At 36.6% G+C, this 27,585-nt stretch overlaps 4 protein-coding genes across 6 annotated transcripts in view; 2 read left to right on the top strand and 2 right to left on the bottom strand.

Moving 5' to 3' along the window:
* The first annotated feature begins 408 nt into the window (after positions 1–408).
* On the top strand, positions 409–10,330 carry LOC135686786 (serine--tRNA ligase, cytoplasmic). Its single transcript, XM_065203119.2, has 10 exons — positions 409–734; positions 3,913–3,983; positions 4,692–4,775; positions 5,376–5,534; positions 6,034–6,174; positions 7,677–7,832; positions 8,205–8,426; positions 8,971–9,100; positions 9,399–9,556; positions 9,930–10,330. The coding sequence occupies exons 1-10, from the start codon at positions 494–496 to the stop codon at positions 10,200–10,202; spliced, it is 1,635 nt and encodes a 544-aa protein (XP_065059191.2). The 5' UTR covers positions 409–493; the 3' UTR covers positions 10,203–10,330.
* The window catches only part of LOC135686790 (uncharacterized), a 43,520-nt gene continuing 25,968 nt past the window's right edge, over positions 10,034–27,585 (bottom strand). Inside the window, exons 1-3 of one of the 3 annotated variants that reach the window (XM_065203125.2) lie at positions 23,023–24,843; positions 21,400–21,878; positions 10,034–20,740 (exon numbers count right to left, since the gene is read on the bottom strand). In XM_065203125.2, the coding sequence (XP_065059197.2) occupies positions 24,145–24,843 (699 nt within the window). In that variant the 3' untranslated portion in view covers positions 10,034–20,740; positions 21,400–21,878; positions 23,023–24,144. Of the gene's footprint in view, positions 20,741–21,399; positions 24,941–27,585 lie in introns of those variants that run through there. The other 2 variants (XM_089108846.1, XM_089108845.1) reach the window with 2 other exon arrangements.
* Positions 17,344–18,021, bottom strand: LOC148960122 (arylalkylamine N-acetyltransferase 1-like). The gene has a single exon (XM_089108895.1). The coding sequence runs from the start codon at positions 18,019–18,021 to the stop codon at positions 17,344–17,346; it is 678 nt and encodes a 225-aa protein (XP_088965021.1).
* On the top strand, positions 19,729–24,130 carry LOC148960123 (uncharacterized). Its single transcript, XM_089108896.1, has 2 exons — positions 19,729–19,738; positions 21,359–24,130. The coding sequence occupies exons 1-2, from the start codon at positions 19,729–19,731 to the stop codon at positions 21,943–21,945; spliced, it is 597 nt and encodes a 198-aa protein (XP_088965022.1). The 3' UTR covers positions 21,946–24,130.

Genomic DNA, 27,585 nt, shown 5'->3' on the forward strand with positions numbered 1-27,585 from the left:
GGCGTAAAAAAACTTCCTAGCTCTCAAAGCCCAGGGGTAGAAAGCTTATAATAGCAAGAAACCCAGCATTTCTCCAAGGGTCTTTCGTCTCTTTTACTGGTCGATGGTAACAATTTATCTTTCTACACAATCATAAATGTGAATAGGGTACACCTGGAGGCAGGGGTAGGTGTAGTCTTATGTAAAGAAGTAGGGGGAACCTCCCGTAAAATTTCAGGCATGACTTTAAATAGCTTTATCACTACATACTTTGACTGTTAATCACTGTACAAAACCGTTTTATCATTGCTCACCTCAAAATTAAGTATGAACCCCTATCTGGAAGTAACAACACAACAAAATTTCGTTGATCCTGTGACGTCATACGCGAAACCTCCCTGATCTTCGCGAATCGAAGGTGAGGCTGATTCAATAAGACACGTTGTAAGGGTCTTCCACTCTACGTTGCCCTGCAAGGTCATAGTCTGCATCCACAGAGCAGTTCTGTCTGCCGATGATACATGCCAAGCTCCTTATAAAAGGCAGCCTACAACTGAGTCTCACTTCATTTCGCATAAACAAGACTAACATAAAAAAGGTTTTCACATCTGCGGTAAACATGGTACTCGATCTAGATCTGTTTAGGCCGGACAAAGGAGGTGATCCAGATGCAATGCGAGAGAACCAACGAAAAAGATTTAAAGATGTAGGAATGGTAGATAAAGTAACAGAGCTTGATGGCAAATGGAGAAAATGTATGGGCTTTTTTCTTAAAATTTAATTTTATTTCTTAAAATTTATTTCTTTTCCAAACCGGGGTTTAAAAATAAGTCGTGACAACTAACCCCACCAACCAAGGCCAATTCTATCTTTGATTTGAGGAAATGAACCCTGATAAGTCATAACATTGCATGCATTCCAATTTTTCACTTGAAAGCTTGAAAAAACGTTCCGAACACTATTAGAAGTGTTTTCCATGAAATTCTAGGTCATATTTACCAAAAGAAGAACTAAGTCATTTTGCGAAAAATCTCTGACACAATTTGCTGTACAAAAAGTTATTTAGTCCATATTGGTGAGTGAGGGCACAACACTACTTCATGATCGAGCTAACAAGGCTTCTGGATTGAAATAATCATTCTGTTTACTCCAGTGTACTATATAATGGCAGCTGCACTCCGGAGATATTTTTTAGAATTTATCACTTCACACTTGGTAAAATCATTGTGCCTCGAGCAAATTGACAGGATAAGAAATAAGAGTTGGTGACTTTTGTCAATCTAAATCTGTAGTAATAAATTTGGAAAAAACACTCTGTTTTATGAACATACACTGGGGGAAGCCCCACCCCTACCAAGTTAAGCAAGTTTGGAACCTATATTTTTGATATTTTTGAAGAATCATGAAATCAGGTGAAGCATTTACTTCAAGGGCTTTGGAAGACAACTGAGCCTTATCCATAAACCTTTTTTTTAATTCCTGCCTCCATTCAAACCATGTTCAATTTCTTGTGCTTGAAAGGTTTCCTATCTTCATATCATAATCAGACCAAATAGAACTATGGAGCCTAATTATGATAGAATGTTTTTCCATTGTTCCTAGGATCAATGGTTCCCAAAAGGTTCTAGATATCCCAGACCCATCTTCTGGCTATCCTCAGAATGCCATAGTTGCAAAATTTTGTTGTGTCACCAACCATAGTAGCTTACTGTTGCTACTTTGGATTCTAGCCTTTGTGTTTTGTCAAAGACATGAAAACAGAGCAAAGGAAAGTCTGTGGAAATTTTGAAACCCCACTAATAGGATTTAAAGAGGCATCAACGCAAAAAAATCGGCATCACTAAAAACATTTTCTGTCATTCTAGTTTGTTATGTGAATGGCAATGACTATCGCAAAAAGGCTCAATGTTGTCTGGAATAAAGAAAGGGGGTCTAATTTAGGGGAAGAAAATTGAAGTGAGCAAGGGTATGAGTGCCTGCAAGGACCGGTCGTCTGGAGGCCAATATCGGAAGATTTAAATGAGCATGTGATTGTTGTCACGCTCGCTGAAAAGTGAAAACAAACCAATTTTGAACAAATATGGTGCAGAACGAATGAAAGAGGAAACAATTTCTTATTCTGGACAAGCTTTCACCAGTGAGGGTTAGCAAGTAGTATAATTCTATCATACATGGGTTTGAATACCATTATATTCATTTTATAATGGGAAAGTTTAGCATCTAATACCTAGTAGGCCTAGAAGAGGTTGGTTGGGAGCAGTTCGAAACTTTATTTTTGACTGATTTGATTCTTTCTTGATTATATCAACCTTTTTAATTCCATGGACAGGTGCAGCCATTACCGCTAGGCAGAAGCTTGCCTTGTGCCAAGAAATCCCCATCGACCGAGAGCTTTCACAATTATTTTCGGATATCACATGATCAATCAATTATTTGTTGATGACTATCGAACCGTAAAAGTACTAGGTTACCAGTAAATTCAATCATACTTGTTTCTCTCGTTTGTTTCTTGCAACATGTATGTGATGCAAAGCATGTAAAACCCTTTTTTGGTAGAACTTTTGTCCCCTCTTCATATGACCAAAATCTTTTTGCAATTTTCGGGGATCGAAGTTTTGTGTTGGTGTCTCTTTAAGAAACAAATTGGGCCTTGTGAAAGAAATTGAGCATGCACTGGTAATAATAAATGATTAACTACAGGGCATCAAGGGGTTTTTAGTATGTAAAGTCTGAGTCTGTGAAGTGTGCACCTGACTTCTCTGCCTCTGCAGACACTGGTGGTGTTGGAGAACAAAAAAAATTACCACTGAAAATACTAGTCAACAGCTTAAGGATGTACACACTTGAAATGCACACTTGCTGACTAATGCACACTTCACATTCAATTTGTGTTCATGCACACATTAGTTCTCGCTTTCACATACACATTAATATAAGGATGTCAATTTTGATTCAGAGTATTATTGAGTAAAGTAATAATTTCTGCCTTAAAGGTAATGTGTCCATATAAAAGAACTGCGTATATCCAACTTGTCAAGCCACCCATCAAAATAACGGTTTGCAATTGGTTAGTATTCTTGCGATGCAAAACTGCTCACATGAAAAGCTAACCTCGCAGCAGTATCGATAAACAAAACGACCGTAATGGCTGGGGCGATGACATGAAAAATCCCATGTTTCTATAAACCCCCGCAGAGTCGCTTGCTTTAGCTGGACACATTACCTTTAAGTTAGTGATTCTTTTATACAGTGTTTAAATAACATTTGTTTTTGAAGGATTTTTTCATCAGTTTTAGAAGGAAATCTTTATGGGATGCATAGTTGGTCATTTAAAACTTTCATGCATGTTTTTGGAGCAAACTCACAAAAGTCTAGGCAAATTTTTGGTGCAGTAAGCATAAGATTAAAAAATATATTGTTTAAATTGTGTATGATTTATTTAGTATTTGGAATGATTGTAGCTAGTAAATTTCTTACCTTAGCCTCTATCCATTGCTTTTAAGGACACAATATATTTTTGCTAATTGACTGGGGAATGTTTACCCAAATATTTTGTGCAAGCAGATGATGTGTTCCAGGTGTCTAAAAATTGCTAGAAAGCTTGTTTTGGATTTACTGTCTTTTAGGGTTATATACATTATAAATATTTCATTTACAATAATATAGGTCATATGTAGCATTTTTCTCAAATACACTACTATAGAGAAGTCTTAGAAGTGGTAGTAGTTTTGCCACTATGTAATTTCTAAAATTCATTTTCAGCATTTCATAATGACAATTTCTGTAACTATTGCAAATTCCACAGCAGGCTTTTACAAATGGTTTTTAAACCTTTGCATATTTTAACACAAGTTTAAATTGATGTTATCTATGAATAAGGAAAGGAATGATATGGTTCAGTGTCATATTGATGTCATTTCAATTAATTTCTAGTACGCTTTGATGCAGACAACTGGAACAAGTTAAAGAATCTTTGTAGCAAAACTATTGGTAGCAAAATGAAGGTTTGCATTCTTTTTATTGCAGATCAGATCATTATGTAGTTAAGTAATTGTATGTATAATTTAGATCAACTTTGTGTATCTTTTTACTGACATTTTTTATGGTAAACTGTTTCTGATACTAAAGAACATCTTAATATTATAGAACTGATATTATGATATGTAGCATCATATTTTATGGTTTTTGAGTTGAACCCTCTTAAAACAAATCGGCTGTTAATTTCATAAAACTGTCATTGATCAGTTGTGACCTCTCATCTATAGTGGTATTTTCTATGACTCAATCTGATTAGTTTCATGGTAATGTGATTTCTTTGACTCAATTGTAACCATAGTTAGTAAAGCGAGCATTGTAAACAAAACTATGCAAAATACTAGATAAGAAGCTATCAGTTTTCTATACTCTAGCTGAACTTTCATGCATTATGTGATATTTCTTAAACATTTGAACAAAGTCTTTTCATTCAGTAATTTCAAGCCAACATAAACAGAGGCTTTCAAAACTGGGAGGCAGAATGTTTATTTTAATATAACACCTGTGGTTAAGGGCTATACCTCTTGTCAGTGTTGCACACGGAATTGCCTAACTGATCTCCTTACCGTAAATGAAAGTTGCAGTGATATTTATTGTTAAATAAGAGTTTGACTGGATCTAACTCTTGGAGATATCTCACTGTTTACTTCTAATGTTGATTTCTTATTTTTGTGCAGAGCAAAGAGCCTGTTGGAGATGACGATGCACTAAACAAAGATATTTCTGACAATCTGGCTACCCTAACTGCAGATATATTAAAGGTTGGTAAGGATTGCGATTGACAATGAAATCAGAATCTCTCATTTAAAATATCTATCCGCCTTTGAGTACCCTCCCTTGGAATATAGTCCCCCAAATACAGACCCCAAATATATGCCCCCCATTCCTTGGACAAAATCTCACCTCTGAATGTAAGCCCTGCCCCTGAATATACTAATTGAACATAAAAGTACCAATTCCTCTTTGACACAAATGCATGCCATTTCTGAGACATAGAACAACAACAACAAATTCTGTTCTTCAATTCTCTTTGGTTCATTTCTTACTTTTAGTTTGTAATACTGACTCTTCTAAAGATACCAATCTTTAGACAATGATTACAGCTTGATTGCAAATGTCTCGGGAACATGACCCATCTTTTTATCCGTTTTTTATGTTGTTTTTATCTGGCTTAAAAAACCAATTGTCCTTTTTCCTCTGACATGATCTGCATTCCAGTTATAGCGCCTCCTGGAATAAAGTCCTCCCAAATATAAGTCCATCAGAATCTGCCTTTGAATTGTTATATACCTGTATCTCCTTATATGAAAACACCTATCTTTGATTTTCTTATCTTTAATGTAAAAACACCCAAATTGCAGGGACTGACTGTAAATCAGATTAAGAAAATCAGAGTTCTTATTGATGAAGCAATAACAAAAACTGACCAAGATTTACATGACTGTGAGAAAGAAAGAAATAAGACCTTATTTGAAATCGGAAATCTCCTGCATGAGACATGTGTTATCAGCAACAATGAGGTAACAAGATGGTCATTTGATTATGTTTATTGGCATCATTTTAATCCTAGAAGTAATGTTAAGGATTAACTTTGTAAGCACTGCTTATTGTGTACAACTTGACTCTTTCAATCAACTGCTTTCTTGTTGTGACCTTCAAGTTTTTTTGTTCCATTTTTGTTCCATATTACTGTGGTTTTTCTCCAAATAAAAATGGTGATAGGGATTGAGTGTTCCTGTGGAAAATGATAAAAATGCATTATCGGCATATTCTATGTTATTTTTCTTTTAAACATCTCTTTTGTTACCCAGTCGTTTCCACAACCTGTTAATCATGGTAACAATAACTCATTTCCCTAAATGCTGACAATTTTCCGGCTAGAAGAACCAGTTTAAATAAAATCTTATTTCAACTATGTAGTGATTTCAAGTCTTAACCAATACATTTTAATTTAAATTTCATTGACTGCAACTTTTTATAACTTGATCACTGTGTTAATATCCATCATTTTTTTTGTAGGATGAAAACGGCATTGAGAAGATAGTAGGTGATTGTGAAACAAGAAAGAAATACTCTCATGTTGACCTTCTTGTTATGATTGATGGTGTTGATTACGAAAGAGGATCAGTCGTTTCAGGTGGACGAGGATATTTTCTGAAGGTATCCAAATTTTGATTCCCACAGTCTCAGTTTATAAGTGTCAAGAAAAATGGTTAAGGAAAATGATTTAAAAGTTAAAGTTAAAAGAAGTTTTTTAGAAAGTCTGTTTTAATTCAATGGGCAGTCATAATACATCAGCTTTCCAAAAAACATAATTTTTAGCTGTTATTCGTTTTTTGTATTCCATAATTTCATTCCTGTAGAGTAATACAACCCAGCATACAGGCAGGGCTGTTAGGAGAGGAACATTTTCAAGAGCCAACAGCATGATGAGCTAGAGTGTCAAGTTCCGTTCCTTGCTACCTTTATCCTCAACATTGCTGCTATTGGGTAGGCTCACGAAGATAAGATTACAGATTCATGGGATTCCACTGACGTAATAATTAATGATAATAATTCATTTATTTTAGGGTAGAGACGCATTCAAAAATGCTGATTAATAAAGAGTCCTTTTACAAAAAACTAAAACCTTACATACAAATATTTGTTTTCTAAATCTAAAATGTGTAATTACAATAGTTAAAAACAACATGTTGGTTGGTAAGTCAAAAATGGAGTGAAACATTACAAATACAGTTTAAGTGAAGATAAGCAGGGACGCCGGAGAGAGGTGGCACGGGGTCAACCGCCTCTGTTGTCTTTTGATAGGAGGGGCAAGTGGGGCTAAAGTGCCTTTTTCATAGGAGTGCCCTTGACGCCGGTCTTTTGTAGGAAATCTATGATATTCATATAAAATCCTGACTGTAGGGCTTTATTTATGACGATTTTTCTAAAAACTTGTGAAGAAATTTCTTATGCCAAAATTTAGCCAATTTTTAAGGAACCTACAGAAGATCGAAACCAAATGATAGTTATGAAAGAATTGTTGGTAGCTGGGAATTATTTTATTCAAATGCACATTTACTCAAGCCTGCCCCCTTGCCCCTTGGTCGTTCCGGTGTCCCTGATAGATAAATAGCCTGACTGCAAGTGCATCAGTTTGCCTGTTTAGTATAGCAGAGAATATTCCAAGTTTTTGCTCCCTTGAAAGAAATTCAAATCGACCCACTAGTTTTTTTCTTCAACAGCAACTTCAGATCAGTTCTTGTAGTGAATTTTGAACAAAGTTACAAGCGTTGGCAATAATCTCTCAGATCAGTGTTATCAATAATTTGAGAGAATAATATTGAGAAAATGCCATGATGGAATATTTTACCTTCATGGCAGAATCATGAATTTACGATCCAAGAAAAAGGTCTTTCTATAAATTCATGTTGTCAGTGTTGAATAGTATATGGTAACAAATGTACCAGAGATGGTTGAAAATCAGTGTCAATGGGAAAAATTTATTTTCAAAGGATTGTCAACTTTGGCCTTGTTGCATTGCAAGGTAGCATTGATGATGTTTGAAGAATATATTAGAGAATTGCATGGCATCTTGGCTCTTATCAGTATTTTGTTATTCTGAATATCTGTTTTTTAGACTATTTAATTCGTGTTTCTTTCTTACTTACATATTGTAGGGTCCTGGAGTACTATTGCAGCAAGCTTTGGTCGGGCTGGCAACACGGAAGCTTGTTTCCAATGGATACATTCCTTTGTATACCCCTTTCTTCATGCGAAAAGAAGTGATGCAAGAGGTCGCCCAGCTAAGTCAATTTGATGAGGAACTTTACAAGGTACTGGTAAAATTATCATTGAATTTTATTTTGTACTCATATTTCCAAAGTATCATTACTTCCTGTAAGATTTTGTTGTAGTCAGGCTATTTTTAATTCCACTAGAAGCCTTTGAAATATTTGTCACTGGTATTGTCAGTAATCAAACTTTCCTATGTTACCCTTATATGCGAACCCTGTTTTATGATCTGTGTGTTTAATGAAGATGTTTCATTGATATAACCTTTTCGTTTTAAATAGCGGTCTGTGGCATATTTGACCTTTACTGAAGTCAAATCCCTCCAATTAACTCCTTTTCTTAGCCAGCCAATGCGTATTGATGAACTCTGTGACTGTAGTCGGTGCATAATCGAAGTGTCATCAACATTTTAGGTAGTTGGGAAAGGTAGTGAAAAAGAAGAAGATGCAACAGTTGAAGAGAAATACCTTATTGCAACCAGTGAGCAGCCTATCGCAGCGTTCCACAGAGATGAGTGGTTGGATCCTAAAAATTTGCCAGTGAAGTACTGTGGGATATCGACTTGCTTTCGCCAGGAAGTTGGATCACATGGCAGAGATACAACTGGAATTTTCAGAGTTCATCAGTTTGAGAAGGTAATGCTTTAAGATAAAAAAAGGCTTTAGACACATTAGATATGCAGTTGAAACAAAAATGATAACAGATGCCAACAGAAAAACATCCTTGCAAGTTTTTGAGTCATTGCTACATGGTGTGAGGATGACTCAGTCGTTAGGGTCTGTGACTGCAGACCCAAGAGTCCGTGGTTTGAGTCCCTGACATGACCAAGCTTTCCTTGAGAGTGAGGAGAGTCGCCAGCTCCCTGTAAATCCAGGCGTAGGAATCACAAGGTATGGTCATATCGAGAGGAAATGCCAGGACACTGCTCGATAAGCATAGCTTTCCAGTGTCCTAACACTATCTTTGAAAGCTAGGTAGCAAACAATACAATACTATATGACAGAATTATTAATTTTATTCTGCAATTTCATTCTTTGTTTTACATTCTTATAGATATACTCTTGACTAAATAAGCTTAAAGGAATCTTTGCTACTCAGGGATCCTGGCACAGCGTCACGAGCATCGCTGTTTTTAGACGAGTGTGTTGTTTTTGAGCTATTCGTCTTTTTGCTTTGTAGGTTGAGCAATTTGTTATTTGCTCTCCTCATGATGGTGAATCCTGGAAAATGATGGAACACATGTGTAAAAATGCAGAGGAATTTTATCAAGAGCTTGAAATTCCTTACAGAATAGTCAACATTGTGTCAGGTATAAATCATAGAAACTGCATAATCTCTGTGAAATATGCAATCCTCTTTTACAAGTAATTACCCTAGATTATATTAGTATCGAAGAACCAAGGTTCTTCATTTGTTTATATCGAATGATGTTACATGTACTTTTGTTAAATAACGAACTTTAAACTGCCTGGAGTTTTTCAGTAAACACGGTTATGCTCTAATAGATAACAAAGAGTGGCGGATAAATAGAATAGATAACTATTCTTTCAAACTGGTAAGAGTGTCTTGGTTTCAGAGTTACAAGTATAATACTGTACAATTCCTAGGTGCGCTTAACAATGCAGCAGCGAAGAAGCTGGATCTAGAGGCCTGGTTTCCAGGAAGTGGTGCTTTCCGAGAACTATGTTCTTGTTCTAACTGCACAGATTACCAAGCAAGGCGATTAATGGTGCGGTTTGGTCAAGTGAGAAAAATGAACGAAAAGGTGAGTCGAAAAGAAGAATGACCATTCCTATACAAGTTGAAAAAATCTGAACTCGGACTCATTACAAATTTTGTTCCATATTAAAAAATTATTTCTGCTCCGTTCAAGCCAAAGGTCATCTTTATTCCATGTTGCTGCTTCGATTCGCAAATGGATGTAAATAATGCAATATGTTATACTTTGAAGATTATCGGAAAGATTATTTTTTACTATGATGCATAATTGTTCACTTTTTCGTATCATGTTGCAATTTTTCGCAATATACTCCTTGAGATGTCCCCTATTAAACTTGAAATGTTTGAAATGTTGAAATGAAATGAAATGTTTTCTTGAGTCAATTCAACACCTATTAAATGCGTTTTGTATTCCATAGGCTGAAATTTGTCACATGCTGAATGCAACGATGTGTGCCTCAACGCGCACAATTTGTTGTATATTGGAAAACTTTCAAACAGAGGACGGGATAAAAATCCCGAAGGCTCTTCAGCCATTTATGCCGAACAATATGGACTTCATTAAGTTCGTCAAACCAGCGCCGATTGACGAAGAGCCAAAAAAGAAAGGGAAGGCCAAGGGAAATAAGAAAGTTGAAAGTAAAAAGGGAGATGTTGTTCAGAAACTCGAAGACATGAAAGTAGATAAATAATATTTATACCATCTCCGTGAATTATAGTAACTAGAGATTTTGCCATAATGCCTGGTCATTTTGTCTCGTTTAGTTTTGTGAAATTAAACCAAAAGATACTGATGTAGGCTGTTATAAAGATATCGCAACTCTGTTTTTTTTCTGCTCAAAATTCAACATTGGAGTTTATCCTTTTACCAATACGTCTGCTTGATCAGTAATAAAATTTTAGAATAAATGTGGTTCAAAAAGTCTGATCAAGTTTCTATAGATTTTCTTGCATTCACAAAATATTTTTGTGTTTCAATCAGAGGAGAGAGGATTGCTGACCCGCGCAAATTCTATAGCAACGTTAGAAAATGGTGAAAACTGCAGTCCAGAGAACCGTTAACAAAGCTGTGCGATCAAACATAAATGAAAGGTAGATACAGCCACTTCATGTCTCTTCTGTCTACCGTACTTGCTTTTCAAAATAGCACATTTAATCGTTAAATTTTAAGAAATCTTCATAAGTATCAACCTCAGCATCACAATTTTATTTTCTCATTATCGCTCATCAGTTTGGTAGGCCCCATCTGCTGGGCCGCCGAGAGGTTTCGGAGGGTCTTGGGCAAAACCGAAAGACGAGGCCCCGGAAATTTTTTGCGACAATGGCCTTCAGGTTAGCTTAAGAATACATTTCAGAATATTTCTTGCTGTCGTTTCTTGCAATCGTATAAAACGTTTTACTAATTTTAGACATACTTTTGCCAAGATTGATTAATTAAATTCATAAAATAGAATTCATTACTTTATGAGGCTCACTAGACGTCGAGGCCCTGGGGCAATTTTCCTCCATTGTCCTCCTCTCTCGGCAGTCCTCTCAATTTCTGCTTTCAAGATCCCAAACCCAGTCTTCTTGAATAGAATTTAGGCCATGACAGCTCCAAACAGAAAATTACTTTTCGAACATTGCAAGAGACATTTCTTGAAACATTGGTCTTGAATCTAGATGTATACCGACGGTGTAGGCTAAAAATGAAAAATATAATCATGTTTCCACAACTATCCGCTAAAAAGTCTTCATAGCATCATCTTCTACTATTGGCAAGAAGGCGTCCACAGTGGATTCGACGTAGGCTCATTCTTGGAAGAAAAAAGGACCGAAACGCAACAATTACAGAAAATGGGTTTAATCGCAAATATGCTTTTAATATTAATCTTCTAATGTCGATAATGGTTCCTATTTTGAGAATTTTGAAAAACTGTTAACCTCTCAAACTGTTACCCGATTAAACCTCGATAGCGAAAGCTGTGGTGGGTGTGACACCATATGAAGCATGGACTGGCGAGAAACCTAGTGTTCAGCATCTCGAGGTTTTTGGGTGTTGTTGGGACCACTATTTCTAGCGGTGCCCCTATCTTAATATTTAATGATAGACGAAGTGTAAGATGAAGATTCAGAGAAAAATCACCATTTTGTGTAACTATTTTGTATCAAATCCATCAGTATTTTATTTCACATTTCCGCCAATCACAATCCTTACTTCAACTCTACTCCAACCAACTCCTAACAACTAACTAACTTATTTCGAGTTACAACATACATAGTCACGTTGACTGAGACTTGTCGGTTGATATTTTCCATACGTTTGTCCTTATAGGGTATTGAGAATCAAAACATGTTATTTACCACTGCTTTAAATCAAATATTAAATCAACATTATAATTAGAACCCTACACGTATAACACAGTATCTCGGCACGTATTACAATACCGAATGTAATAATAATAACTGTGTTGGGTCTTAAGATACCAAGGAGGGTCTGGGCCCCAACAGGTGTGAAGCATATGCCCACGTGCCAAATGATGAGAGGAGTAAGCTTGATTCGAAAGCAAGAAAATGTATATTCCTTGGATATGGCGCAGAAACAAAGGGTTATCGCTTATACAATGAAAAGAACTCAAAAGTATTTTATAGCAGGGATGAATTATTCAAAGAATCAAAGTCAACAAAAGAGAAGGAGAGCATTGAAACAACAGCAAGTAGAGAAGGTCAACTAACTGTTGAGTTAGAATGCATCAAAGAAGAAGGCAACTGAAATATGTACGAGACAACTGAAGTAGAAGTGCGAAGATCAGCCAAAACAAGAAAACCACGGGATTACCATGGAGTAGGAGCCTACATTGCTGATAGCGAGTTGTGTGAGCCTATGTCGACAGCCGAAGCTCTGTCAAGTCTTGAGAAAAAGGCATGGGAGAAGGCAATGGAAAGTGAAATGGAATCATTAAAACAGAACGAAGTCTGGGATCTTTTCGAATTACCTCATGGAAAAAATGCCATTGGCAGTGAATGGGTGTTTAAGCGAAAACTTGACGCTGATGGAAGAATCGAACGATACGAAGCGTGACTCGTTGCACAAGGGTTTACTGCCACCTAGATGTTGGAATGAAGAAATAGACAAGCACCTGAAGAGAATGGAATTCAAACAAGCTAAAAGTGATCCGTGCATCTATACAGCTTCAGGAGGAGAAGTCTTCTTAATTGTTGTTTACGTTGATGACATTATTTTGGCTGGAAAGACAGAAAAACGCATGAAAGAAGTCAAGAAACTAATTGCAGAGAAGTGTAATGTTTAAGACATCGGTGAACTACATTATTTTCTTGGCGTAAAGATTGCTCAGAAGAAAGAAACTGGTGAGATATCGATTAGTCAAGAATCGTAATCAAAGGATCTACTGAAGAAATTTCAAATAAAACAATCGAAGCCTGTTGCTTCACCAGTTGAAACTGGGTTGAAATTGGCAAAAGCTACTGAAGGAAGTGACCTATTCAACCAAGAGATATATCAATCTGCAATTGGAAGCTTACAATATCTTTCAGCAAGAACACGACCTGATATGCTGTAAGTAACGTTGCAAGATTCTGCGCTAAACCAACGAAGCAGCATTGGACAGCGGTTAAACGAATCCTACCGTATTTGAATGGTACGGTTAATTTTGGATTACTCTACTGTCAAGAAAATGAAGACAAGTGCACAGGTTATTCAGATGCAGATTGGCCCGGAAATTTAGATGACCGCAAATCAACCTCGGGATATATTTTCAAAATCAGTGGAGCAGCAGTCAGCTGGAGAAGCAAAACGCAGACCTGCGTTGCACTTTCAACTGCTGAAGCTGAGTACATAGCTCTAGCAAGTGCAGTTCAAGAAGCCATATGGCTGCAACAACCTCTTTCCAACTTGAAGGAAACTGGAGTCAAACCAACTGTGGTATATGAAGACAACCAATCCGCTATATGTTTGGCGAAAAATGCACAGTTCCATGGACGTGCAAAACACATCGACATCAAACATCACTATATTCGAGAGGAAGTGGCATCTGGTAACATAGAATTACAGTATTGTAAATCCGAAGACATGATAGCTGACGTACTGGCAAAAGGTTTGAGCAGTCATCAATTTATGAAACTATGAGGGATGATTGGAGTCAAAGAAACGATTGAACAGTCCGGCAGCAAGTGAGGAGGAGTATTGGAAATATACACTCTTATCAGACTGTCAAGATACTCTAGAACATTCTAGTTTAATCTCATATCATTCTAGTATACTCGTAGTATTAGTTAAATTCTATTTTTTGCAATAATAAGTACTTCCGCTTTCTCGAACCTTCTGGAACGATACTTTTCTAGAAACTTCTAGAACATTACAATAAACATATAAAAGAGCATTGCTGTATTAGGTTAGTTGTTCATATTATTACCTCTGCGTTAATCAAACTGCGTTAGTCTGTGAATACTTTCAACACTGTTAACCACATGTTATCTCATTCACTAAATTACAAGGAAGAAAAAACCCTTTGCTCATAGAAAATAAAGTCTTTAGCCAAAAGTTCTGTAATGCAGATTTACAGGCTCTTTCCTGTATTAAAATTTTCATGAAAATTCGACAATTTTCCGAAACCTATTATCAAGTTGCCAAACTTTTCAAGCAGAAATTTTGACGCAGAAACCTGATAGAATCAATTATTTTTTATGAGAAATTGGGCTTAAGGCTTGAAAAGTAGAGTGATTCATCAAGACTAGTCAGAATTTGAATTTGATCAAAAGCCAATGAAGATGCAGGTTGATAGAAAAGCTGCTTTTCTTTGGACTTGCTTCTAAGATAAGTAAGTACATTATTTTTGTAATGTCTCTAAAAATCAACAAATAATTACCACCTGTGGATGACGTTAAAAACTAAACACAACAAAAACTTCAAATTAAAAAATGCAAATCAAATAAAAAATGCTTTTTGAATGATATTCTCAATTTTTTTTGAAAAATAAGGAAAGCGAGAGGGAACCTTTTTGGAAGGAAGTCACGCAAAACTAAGTTATTATGAAAAACTTATAGAGGCTGAGGCTAGTAGGCAAAGTATCCTTTCAGGAAATCAGGGCCAGCGAAAAGTATTTGAAAGTGGAGGGGCCAAAATATCAAAGTCTTGAAAGGGCTTAGGAAAGGCCGCCACCATGGTTGGTGGCAAGAAAGATTTCAGAATTATAGTGTCTTAGGATGGCCAGAAACTGTATCTAAAATGAATTTTGACAGATTATGTTGCATAGTCGCGTCTATTGTGATGTTTACTTCAAATAGAAAAGTTGCAAAGTTTTAGAATAACCACTGTCATATAGCTCGTAATGAAACCTTTTTTAGATTTTAAAAGCACCCGAAATAAGATGGGGGAGAAAAATAAATGAAACACGGATTTATAAAAAACATTAACGTTGAAATATCAACAGAAAAACTATCAACTAAAAATAAGAAAGTCAAGCAATTTTGTACAGTTAAGGTATAACTTTGTAACATCTGATCTTAACTTTTTCGGAATTGAAATGCTTTAACAAAAATTTGAAAAACCTTCAAACTGGGCTTGTCAAAATGAGTTTAAATGGAATTTATAATTGCGTCGATATTTTTTCTTTCTTAGTAGGAATGGATAATCCAACCGATCAAACTCTGAAGTTTTCTTGATGATACTTTTTAAAAACAAATCTTCCCATACTTTAATACTCATATACTCAAAAAAGTTCTCTCCAGTTGTTTCTTTTCCTTCAACAGCTGATTTCTCTCTTTCTGTAAAGTTTCTGAGAAAGTTTTCGTAAACAAATAGACCTTGTGTGCCAAGTTTAGGCAATGGAAAAAAAGAAACTCCGTCAATTTGTACTGACACCAAGTTATTCTGGACTAGGTTTCTCGAACTATTTGCTAAGACAAGCTGTTACTCGTTGTAAACCTTGGACAAAGACCGATCTAATTCCCATATTCAATTTTATGTATGTCTTCTATGGTAAAGACATAGCAACCAAAGAAAAGCTAAGGACACCTTTAAGAGAATACTAGGCAAAGTTACTTACAGAATCATACTACATTTATTTCCACTTATGCCCACAATTTTTCTTTAGCTTTGCAGAAAAGTGGGGGCCATTGCCCCCCGGTTTCACCGGCCCTGGGAAATACATAAAATTTTTTATTTCTGTCAACTTTTGCAATAAAGCCAGGCTTCATTTATGCTTGAAACAGTCTTGGTAGACAGTATTGGCAGTAGCTATGTCGACTGTCGCAAATCAATGACATGCATAATAAATATCTTGTTAACCAGTCTTTCCATTCACCTCTAATACTGTAATGAGAGGGCCTCTAAAGGAGAATACAATGATCTTATGTATCAAGGCCTTAGGTATGTCAAGGGACAATGCCAAAGCATTGTTTGTTTTGGTCAAGGCCTTTATTCACAGACTCAAGCAAATCTAGCAATGTATGCAAAGTTGTGTGACTTGGACGAAAACCGAAAATAAGATCATGCAGAAGTAGGCAGGGCTATGGCTGTGAAAATTGATTTCTCACCTAACCGAAATGATCTCGATGGTTTTATCTACATTTAAGTATGGAGATTCAGAATCCAAGATGGGAACAATAAAATTTTGCCTCAGTATCACGTGATTGATGACGTCATCGATAACGGCAAAACAGTCATAAATCCGCCATATATTTAGAATAAATTGTAAAAATGAGCAAATCTAGGTTTTATGTGAATTCGCATTTCAAGAGCTTGAGCGCTGAAAAGATTTATCGCACCATGATAAAGCCTGTGCTTGGATATTGTGGTTCGTTGTACCTCGGATGGTCTACAAGATACAAGAAAAGAATTGAAAGTCGTGAGCGTAGAAGCCTTGATATAATAAGATCAAACGGGCTTGCATCAGTCAGCTTGCATGTGCCTAGTATCAGAGCAGGAATTTGGTGTAGTTTGTTTGTAATTTGGTGTTTGATACCTTACAAGCCTGTCTGCCGAGCAATGAAAGATTATTCCGTCATAAATGCTCATGGGAAAAATACCAGAAATGACCAACATCTTGTTAAGTTGTCTTAAGTGAAACAGAATTTGATCGAAAAGGTTTTATTATCTGGCAGAAAATGAATTGAACAACTTGCCACTAAGTGCCAGAAAGATTGAATCGAGTCCTGTTTTTAGACGGTTTTAGATCATTCCAAAATCATTTCATGTCCAAAATCATTTCATGATGTGATGCAATTTTTATCTTTTTTTATCTTTGGATTGGACTGGATTTTACTCATTTAATTTATTCTTCGCAGATCTGTTACTATTAAATATATGCTTTATGCTATATGATATAGTATCAGGACCCTAGTGATAACATCTGAAACTTATAGGCTATCCTGATAAAACATTCGATTATTTCTATTATTATTCATTTTCTGACCTTTCCTTTCACTTTGAGATATGCATACTTCTATTTACCACCTTCAGTTCTTACCAAAATAAACTAGTTGAGATAGTAGGTAGTAGCGCATTTTCATTAAGATGAGATCACCAAAGCTTGAAACCTCCGTTGTTCAGTAACTTGAAAATCTGTTTAGTTGTTTTAAATAATTCATAACCTAAGAATTATCTGATTTTGTGGATAATGTGTTTTTTGGAACATTCCCAATCTCGAGAGAGGTCAAGCTAGCGACGTCAGCCCTTCATCTTTGCATAATTTGTAAGTAAATGTTCTTCTCAATGAACCAACACATCGTTTCATAACCCAATAATTCGATTTCCTTTTTTAGCCAGACTGTTGATCAATGTTTATACTGCAACCATAACCATGCTGAATTCTGTTTCAATGCTGAATCAAAACACTATTTTCTAGGCTGAAATCTTTTAAATACTAGCAGTCCTTGGTCGGTTCCATCGTTACAGTTCAATAATCTCTTTCCGTTTTCATCTACAAAATCTTTATGCTTTATCACTCGCAAGACTTCAAAGCCATCCTTCTTGAAAAGGTTTTGGGATGCCTTTGCAGTTAGCAATGCAAAAACGCAACAGAATTTGAGCTTTCGGGCGTTTTCACAAGATAAATCCACCAATTTGGCCGCAATGCCAAGGCGTCGAAATTTCTGGTGCACACACAGGATGAAAAATTTCAGTATGTTCTTACGACAATCTTCTGGGATAAGCCTGTCAACATCCTCTTCTAGTTTTGCCAAGTAGACCTGCGAAATTTCCCAAGCAGAGAGTCCGCTTCGAACAGCATTCCCTAGCTTCCTGTCATCAATTGCATTTTGACTTGGTTTATGCAGTTCATTCAAGCGTAAACCAACGATTTCATTTTCTTCATTTATGGCAACGAAGCTGTACGGTTGAGTCAAGCATTGCCTGATGATTTCTCGGATTCGCTCAAGACGACTCGGTGTTAGTTTTAAACCCAGCGCTACATTCGTTGGCTCATTAGGAATAAAATGCTCTTGAAGTAACATATCGATCTGAGTAAAATCATCAGGAACTGCAATGCGGTATGACAGCTGTTTTGAATCCATTCTTGGCATGGATTCCATTGTATTTAAGTGTCAGAGCTCTTTAAAATCAGCACTTGAATTTTCCTTCATGCGACTATGGATTAGGCTGCGTTCATCTTTCACAATCTTTCGAAATCTAACGAATAAAAGACAAACAGAGATATAAATAAATCTGCCGATTCCACTATTACCGCATGAAATTGCAGTTTTTTAGCATAACAATAGTCTGGTCGAATGGTGGTTTGCACAAAAATCATTGGAGAATAACATATTGCGAGCCTCATACTGCGGTTTCTCGACAAAATAGTTATAGCCGCTAGTCCGGAGGGGGTTTTTCAGCAATTTGTGTGACTTTCGATATCGAACTGCGAATCCTTCTGTTGAAAAGACATTATTTTCCTTTAAAGGCATTTGACATGCATAAGTACAGCGAATCCAAAAGTAACTCGATCAGAGCACTCACTGCGAGGAATTTGAAACTACGCACGTGAAACCACTCTAGGGTATCGCTGATTTGCAGAAAGGCGGAAACTGTGCACATGTTTTTTGCAAGTTGATTGGTTAACCGTTGTTGTCTAGCCACTTTTACCTGTGTGAAATGCCTTTAAACTGCATATTGTAAAGGGTCCAAACTTTGTACCAATACTTTGTCACGCTTTACCCGTGTACCAATAATTTGTCACGCTTTATGCGACAAGGTTTAAAAATAACACGACGATGTCATCAGTGACGTTAGAACTATCGAATATATCGAGTTTGTAAAAACGATATGGCACTTTGAATAGCTACAGTTAAAGATCAACGGTGGTCTGACGCGAGGAAGAAGCATTTCACAATCTACTCCCCAGTTATGGGTTAGAAGTACGCATAGATGTGCAGACAATGACAAATGAGTGAAGTGACTGACGCATTTAGAAAAACAAGTGAACAGCATGTTCATACTGAGCCTAAGAAGTGTCTAGTAGAGACAACAAAGATCTTACGTCGATCAAAGAATGGACCGATCTCCAAAACATTTCAGAGGACTTTCAAGTGAACATTGATGAAGCAGAGAATGTTTGACGAAATATCCGAAACCAACTTGAGAACATGGAAGATGCGATCAGAGATAATCATAGACATTCATAGGTTCGAGCTGCAATACAAAATAAATATACGATTCGCAATAGTCTAACTAAAATAGCATGTGATAAAATAGCATGTAAAAAAAACGGACCTTCATCGGTCGCGTAAGAGTATGATAAATGTGGCAAAGAATGGCTAGAAATGTGTATATAATAGAAATTATACCTATATATAGTGCCACATGAAAACACAAACTAAATTGCAACATAAATTAGAATCAATTATATTCAATCTATTACGAATAATAAGGACATGATAATAGCAACGAAACTCAATGCATAAGATAAAGTAACGGTATGAAATGGCAACAAACTGTGATATGAGTAGACAAAAAACTACCGATTAAAGGCTGGCGAAATGAGTAGATAAAACGTACCAATACATGGCAACAATAAAAATGTAAACGACTTACTTTAATGTACGCTTGCACCGAAGGTAGATTTAACAATGACACTTGCGAAATTGTAGATGGTAGAAATTATAGCGATATATTGATATGTGCTGAGCCCTACAGTGGCTCTTAAAGCTTGCTTGATTCTACTGATCTGTCTTTGTGGTCGTAGCATTAAAATAACCTAGTGTGGCCTGTATCCTAACAGCAATATGCGCCCGGGTAAGCTAAAGAACAGACAGGATTAGTCACGAATGTTGTGCACTAATCGTGCTAGGACGGCGTAAAAAGTAAGGGCTAGCCTAAGTAAGTGCAAAAATATACACACGACTATTTAGAAGCAACACCCAGAATGCAACTACTCCAACTGCAAATCATGTTTGCGTGATTGATGGTGGTGCATTGCTCCACAAATTCCACTGGCCAAAATCAACCTATTCTGAAGTGCTGGTACAATAAATTGCATTTCTAAAGCAAGGCACTCTTCTTTTACTGTATCAGACAAGGCATGGATAGAGGATTATTAACGGGTGCAGCTTTTGTAGACCTCAAGAAAGCATACCCCTATATGGAATCAATCATAAAGAACTTAAATGATTTGAAAACTACTTGTTTGACAGAACAAAATTGGTTCAATTTGATTGAGTCAAGTCTGTAACTCAATCTGAGTTCCTCAAGGATCCATTTTGAGACCGTTATTGTTCACCTTGCTTATTAATGATATATACTTTCAACTAAACCATTGTGAAATCATCTTAAACGCTGATGATGCAGTCATCTACTGTGCACAAAAAGAATTTAATGACATCGAGATTCAATTAAATACCGACATTGACCAAGTTGCTCAATGGCTCACCAAAAACAAGTTAGTCACTAATTTGAAAACAACAAAGACCGAATGTGTCCTATTCGGAACAGTTCAGAGAACATCCAAATCAACGCCACTAGAGATCAAGATGAAAGGACAAAGCATCACTGAGTCTAAAAGCTATGAATATTTAGGGGTGATACTGGATAAAAACCTTCATTCAATGATCATTTTGAGAAAACATTAAAAAAGATTTCATCAAGAATCAAGCTTTTACAACGAGTGCCACGAAACATCAGTCCACACACAGCAGAAGTCATCTATAAAGTGATGATCATACCTGTCATGCTCTACTGTTCAAATGTCTTTGCCTTGTTGGCATGTTCCAATTGAAGAAACAAAGATTTGAGACCTTTCTAAAAAAAGCAAGGCGTATCACTAATGGAAATAGAAACAGTGGTGTCAAGTTTCCACGGATAAATCATGTTCGAAACAGACTATGTGCAATCAGGACTGTCGAGAGGGTGGGGGGGGGGGGGGGGGGTAAGCAGGGTAGTTACCAGGGGGCCCGGGACCATGAGGGGCCCGTAGAAAATAAGGTATGTATTTTTGGCTATGAGTTTTCAATTAGCAGCATTGGCAGCGCGGGCCCATGACCCGATTGATATTCGAAATTTAATCTTTCAACATGGGATCAACAAGCTGGTCTATGATGAGGGCCTTTTCTTGTTATGGTTTATAATTAAAACATTGACGATACGATCATAATATACTTCTCCCGAAGCCGAAAAATTCGATTGCACTTACATATATCTACTTTTAGGTCAAATGTTTTAGTTATTCCTTGTGTGGACTTCCTATAAACGTAAAAGTAAATCTTCCATTCACGGCGTACACCAGAGAAAAAGCACATGCGAAGAGCCAAGACAAATCCAAACGCTATAAAAGTCTTTATCAAAATCACTAAGCGGGATCACGATCCGCCAAGTCTGGTGCTCAGAAAAGGCAGGAAAAAAAGATACGAGAAAAATAAGCAAAGAAGGCCTCTCGCACATTGTTTGAGGTAGGTACTTACAAAAGAGACAAGGAAGGTGATTCAACTTTAAATAAACCTGGCGAAAGCTCTGTTCAAAGCATTGCTGAAGAAGAAGACACAAACGGCTTGGCTGCTTCGGTAGACCATGACACCACAGAAAGTAGAGAAAGCACTACTGATTCGTCATTAAATCAAGATACTGTTCATAGTGGATCATCTTGTTTTGATGTCGGCACATTAACCGAATTTCCAACGATCAAGGAGTTAAAAAAGGTTGTTAGAACTGGTAATTTGCCTCATCCTCCAGAGTTTCCCAAAGATTGCGAAGGCCACAAATTTCCAACAACGGTCCTAGATGTGAAGCAGCAAAATGGGGAGGTAGTAAGACGAAGCTGGCTTGTTCTCAGTCCTACAAAGGCTGCACTCTATTGTTTGCCATGCAGGCTGTCTGGGCACACTATTAATAATGGTTCAAAATCAAAATTGGCTTCTCCTGATGGTTGGGGAGCGAACGAGAGCTGGAAAAGATTGTGGGAAAAGATTAAGGATTTCGCCATGAGGAAAGCAAGAAAAGCAATGTTTTAAACATTAAATTAACTCTGATTTTTAAACTGATTTGTTTTAATGATTTGTTTTATATAGCCACTAATTACATGTTCTGTTAAAGACCTTAAAATACAAATTCAAGTGTTTCTGGGGGCGTTGTTTCAAAATTCATGCCTTTTACAGTTCATCTAGCTGCATTGCTAAGGGCGTAACCCAAAAAAGGTTTTTGCAACCTTCGACGGTGGGGCCCCATGACAGTCCCAGCCCTGGGGCCCGGCCCGTCTCTCGACGGCCCTGTGCAATAGAAGTTTTTAAATGCTGAAACGGCATAGCGCCAAAAGCATTTAAACATTACTTCACTAGGATCAATGACAAAATAAATACTCGCAAAGATCACAAAAGTTAGTCATCCCAAAAAAGGACGGAAACTGGGCGTAAAACCTTCTTGTTCCAGGGAATAAACGCGGAAATAAACACGGCCTATATTCAGCAAGTGCAATCTTCAAAACTTAACAAAACATATCAGCATGATTATAGGTAATTTAATAGAACAATGAAAGAAGCACTTGATAGATATTACACCCCACTCCCTGTTCAAACTGTAAAGGCCTAAGGTATGTCAAGGACAACGCCAATGCATTGATTTTTTTGGTCAAGGATTTTATTGACAGACTCAAGCAAAACTAGCAATGTATGCAAAGTTGTGTGACTTGAAGGAAGACCGGAACGAAAATCATGCAGGAGATGTTTCTTTTTCAGAAAAGAAAGAATTTGCTTAAGTAGATTGAGCTCTTTAATATTTTCAAAGCAGGAAAGGTCTGAGGTTGGTCTGTTATCTTCTCTTAGGGTTTATCTTAAAAACGGGGATCACCTTCACAATTTTCGAAATATCAGGCATGACCCCAGGTTTACAGGAGACATTAATTATATGTGTTACGAGTTTTTCCAAGTAATTTGCTGGTGTTGTTTCTTGCAAGACGTTTCGATAAGAAATTTTTTACGAACAAAATTAAGTTTTTTGCATAAGTAAAAGTAATGTGACATCTAGAAAGCAGTTTTGATGATACTTTTGAAGCTTCAAGATTTATAAAAAGGCTACTTGAAGGCTAAATCTACCTAGCGGAATCAGAAGCTCCATTGACACTGCGAGCGCTGAAAAGAGTTATCGCACCATGATAAAGCCTGTGCTTGGATATTGTGGTTCGTTGTACCTCGGATGGTCTACAAGATACAAGAAAAGAATTGAAAGTCGTGAGCGTAGAAGCCTTGATATAATAAGATCAAACGGGCTTGCATCAGTCAGCTTGCATGTGCCTAGTATCAGAGCAGGAATTTGGTGTAGTTTGTTTGTAATTTGGTGTTTGATGCCTTACAAGCCTGTCTGCCGAGCAATGAAAGATTATTTCGTCATAAATGCTCATGGGAAAAATACCAGAAATGACCAACATCTTGTTAAGTTGTCTTAAGTGAAACAGAATTTGATCGAAAAGGTTTTATTATCTGGCAGAAAATGAATTGAACAACTTGCCACTAAGTGCCAGAAAGATTGAATCGAGTCCTGTTTTTAGACGGTTTTAGATCATTCCAAAATCATTTCATGTCCAAAATCATTTCATGATGTGATGCAATTTTTATCTTTTTTTATCTTTGGATTGGACTGGATTTTACTCATTTAATTTATTCTTCGCAGATCTGTTACTATTAAATATATGCTTTATGCTATATGATATAGTATCAGGACCCCAGTGATAACATCTGGAACTGATAGGCTATCCTGATAAAACATTCGATTTTTTTAATCATTATTCATTTTCTGACCTTTCCTTTCACTTTGAGATATGCATACTTCTATTTACCACCTTCAGTTATTATCAAATAAATCAGTTGAGATAGCAGGTAGTAGCGCATTTTCATTAAGATGAGATCACCAAAGCTTGAAACCTCCGTTGTTCAGTAACTTGAAAATCTGTTCAGTTGTTTTAAATAGTTGATAACCTAAGAATTGTCGGGTTTTGTGGATAATGTGTTATTTCGAACATTCCCAATCTCGAGAGAGGTCAAGCTAGCGACGTCAGCCCTTCCTCTTTGCATAATTTATAAGTAAATGTTCTTCTCAACAAACCAACACATCGTTTCATAACCCAATAATTTGATTTTCTTTTTTAGCCAGACTGTTGATCAATGTTTATACTGCAACCAAAACCATGCTGAATTCTGTTTCAATGCTGAATCAAAACACTATTTTCTAGCCTGAATTCTTTTAAATACTAGCAGTCCTTGGTCGGTTCCATCGTTACAGTTCAATAACATCTTTCCGTTTTCATCTACAAAATCTTTATGCTTTATCACTCGCAAGACTTCAAAGCAATCCTTCTTGAAAAGGTTTTGAGTTGCCTTTGCAGTTAACACTGCAAAAACGCAACAGAAATCGAACATTCGGGCGTTTTGTAAAGATAAATCCACCAATTTGGCCGCGATGCCAAGGCGTCGAAATTTCTGGTGCACACACAGAATGGAAAATTTCAGTATGTTCTTACGACAATCTTCTGGGATAAGCCTGTCAACATCCTCTTCTAGTTTTGCCAAGTAGGCCTGCAAAATTTCCCAAGCAGAGAGTCCGCCTCGAACAGCATTCCCTAGCTTCCTGTCATCAATTGCATTTTGACTTGGTTTATGCAGTTCATTCAAGCGTACCCCGACGATTTCATCTTCTTCACTTATGGCAACGAAGGTGTACGGTTGAGTCAAGCATTGCTTGATGACTTCTTGGAGATTCTCAACATAACCTGGCGTTGATCGATTCAGCCCAAGCGCTACGTCAGTTGGCTCCTGCGAAATAAAATGCTGTTGAAGTAGCAAATCGATCTGAGTAAAGTCATCAGGAACTGCAATGCGGTATGACAGCTGTTTTGAATCCATTCTTGGCATAGATTCCATTGTATTTAAATGTCAGAGCTCTTTAAAATCAGCACTTGAATTTTCCTTCATGCGACTATGGATTAGACTGCGTTCATCTTCCACAACCTTTCGAAATCTAACGAATAAAAGACAAACAGAGATATAAATAAATCTGCCGATTCCACTATTACCGCATTAAAATGGAAGTTTTTTAGCATAACAATAGTCTGATCGAATGGTGGTTTGTACAAGAATGAAATGCCACGCTATCGAGATTGATACCATTCGAATAGAAAATCATTGGAGAATGACATATTGCGAGCCGCATACTGCGGTTTCTCGACAAAATAGTTATAGCCGCTAGTCTGTAGGGGTTTTTTCAGCAATTTGTGTAACTCTCGATATTGAACTGCGAATCCTTCTGTTGAAAAGACATTATTTTCCTTCAAAGTCATTTGAGATGCATAAGTACAGCGAATCCAAAAGTAACTCGATCAGAGCACTCACTGCGAGGAATTTGAAACTACGCACGTGAAACTGCTCTAGGGCATCGCTGATTTGCAGAAAGGCGGAAACTGTGCACATGTTTTTTCTGTGTGCAAGTTTATTGGTCAACCGTTATTGTCAAGCCACTTTTACCTGCATCAAATGCCTTTAAACTGCATACTGTAAAAAGTCCAAACTTTGGACCAATACTTTGAAATTTGTCACACTTTATCTGACAAAATCTAAAAATAACACGATGATGTCATCAGTGATATTGCCACCAGACCCGGTTTCGGGAAAATTTTTGGGGGGTGCAAGTGCTTATCTACCGATTACATTTTGACAGCATTACACTGCGTTAATGCAATTAGAATATTTTATTATTGTTAATATTGAAATTTCAGCTTTTACAAAGCAACTTCAGCTGTAAAACTAATAGTCTTATAAAAGTTCTAAATTGAGCTTTTGCGTTCGCGTAGTTTATTCAACCTTCAGAAACACTGAATCGATCCATTCTGCTTTGGTGAAAAAGGGGTAGGGCCTCTCCCCTTCCTAGCGATAGTCACAGGAGTGCGGGTGAATTTTTTTACCAAAATTTTTGAGCAAAGCAAGCTGCTTTTTATCACGCTACCCCTTTGGGGCGTGTCCATTCAATTTGAGATAGAGGCTAGACATTTTTGTCTTGTCTTTCAAAGGCTAATTTTACTATCATTCATTGGGGGTTTTAAGAGAATTCTTATCTTTTCTGAGGCTAATCTATGTACCCTACCTTAGGGCCACTGGCAAGCCAGCGTTGGGGAGCTAGTTAGTGGCTATGTTTCCTATTTGAAAAGATACACTTCCTTCTGCACTGCTGTTTGATGGTTTTTGAGATGAAGATGAACAAGGTAAATTTTTGTGATACGACGATCATTATCTTTCCTGCGTTTAGCTGCTTCAAATGGATTTGAAACTGTATCCGCTGTCTCAAAAGGTCCCGGCGGGTTCACTTCCATATGACCCTATACACCATGTGAGTTCTAAAAATCTCTGCGAAAGGGTCATAAATTTGACACACAACTGGGACATGGATTTTCAAAAAAAGGAGTGTTTTTCAAAAATATATTCATGTTGTATTTGATCAAGTTGTAAAATATATTGATGTAAAATAAATATATAATCAAGAGATTTTGGTAAAAGGGTCAAATATCTTGAGTACATCAAAGCAGTACTTTAGTGTGTTATGTACAACAAATGTCAAATGTCATTCAAATAAGTCTTTACAAAACTCTTACCATGTTAGATAAAGTCAAAGCATAATGTGGTATGCTTACACAAATGATATATTGTTTCAACATCATTTCTATTGTTTCAAATGCCTTAATGATATTAAAGGAGATTACCTGGATGGTTTAAAGACACTTTACTTGCAAGAATATTATGTGAAATAGGGTCCTGTTGCTATGATATAACTTTTGTTTGTTACCTTTGCTTTAAAAACACACAAGAAGTTATAATATGTCTAATAACCTTGCTCCTTACTCTATAAAACCACAGAGCATCCAAGACAGGGAAGGATTTATGCTTGCAGAAAAATTTTATGCATGGTTAAAAGGTTAAGACTTTAGGACTTAGGGTTAAAAAACTTGCTAGTTTTTGTTGCAAATAAGGAAATCAACACAGTGTCATAGCTCCTGCTTGCTGCAGTAGACAGACAACCAGTAAAATAAACAAACATACTTTTAAAAAACAATTGTTTATATCAACTTACTTCCAATCAATATTGCAACATAAAACTTGGGAGAGAACAAGACTGCAAAGTATAGTTGATGCATGCACAAGAACAGTATAGTGCTGCATGCCAAAATCTGAAATTGGTAGGTTTCTGGCTGAGATGCTTGAATTGACCCAACATCAATATGAACATGACTCAGCAATTTCATGGTAAAAGTAAAAGAAAAAACAAAACTCAATTCTATTTCAACTGCTATGTCAACAAATGCATCATACTAAACAGCTTGCACCAATAGTCATTCTAGCAAGATGTTCCTCTAACAGAAAATCTTGTTCCTTTGATAAAATAACTATATCTATATTAATAAATATAACTTGAACTGTGCTAAAGGCTAAGAGCCTGTCACAGATCTTTGGAGTGACTTTACCCTGGACAGAACATTGTACTAACATATCACTCATGTCAAGCCAAACTCTAAATAATAACAAGTGTAACACCTATAATTATCATTTTTCTGCTTTTTTATTTCGTAATTCTGATCAAAAATCTTAATTTGAGTTCCTCGGTACGTAGAGGGAAAT

This window comes from Rhopilema esculentum, chromosome 6, assembly GCF_057945365.1.
Source record: "Rhopilema esculentum isolate cy_ngs chromosome 6, ASM5794536v1, whole genome shotgun sequence".
Taxonomy (NCBI): Eukaryota; Metazoa; Cnidaria; class Scyphozoa; order Rhizostomeae; family Rhizostomatidae; genus Rhopilema; species Rhopilema esculentum.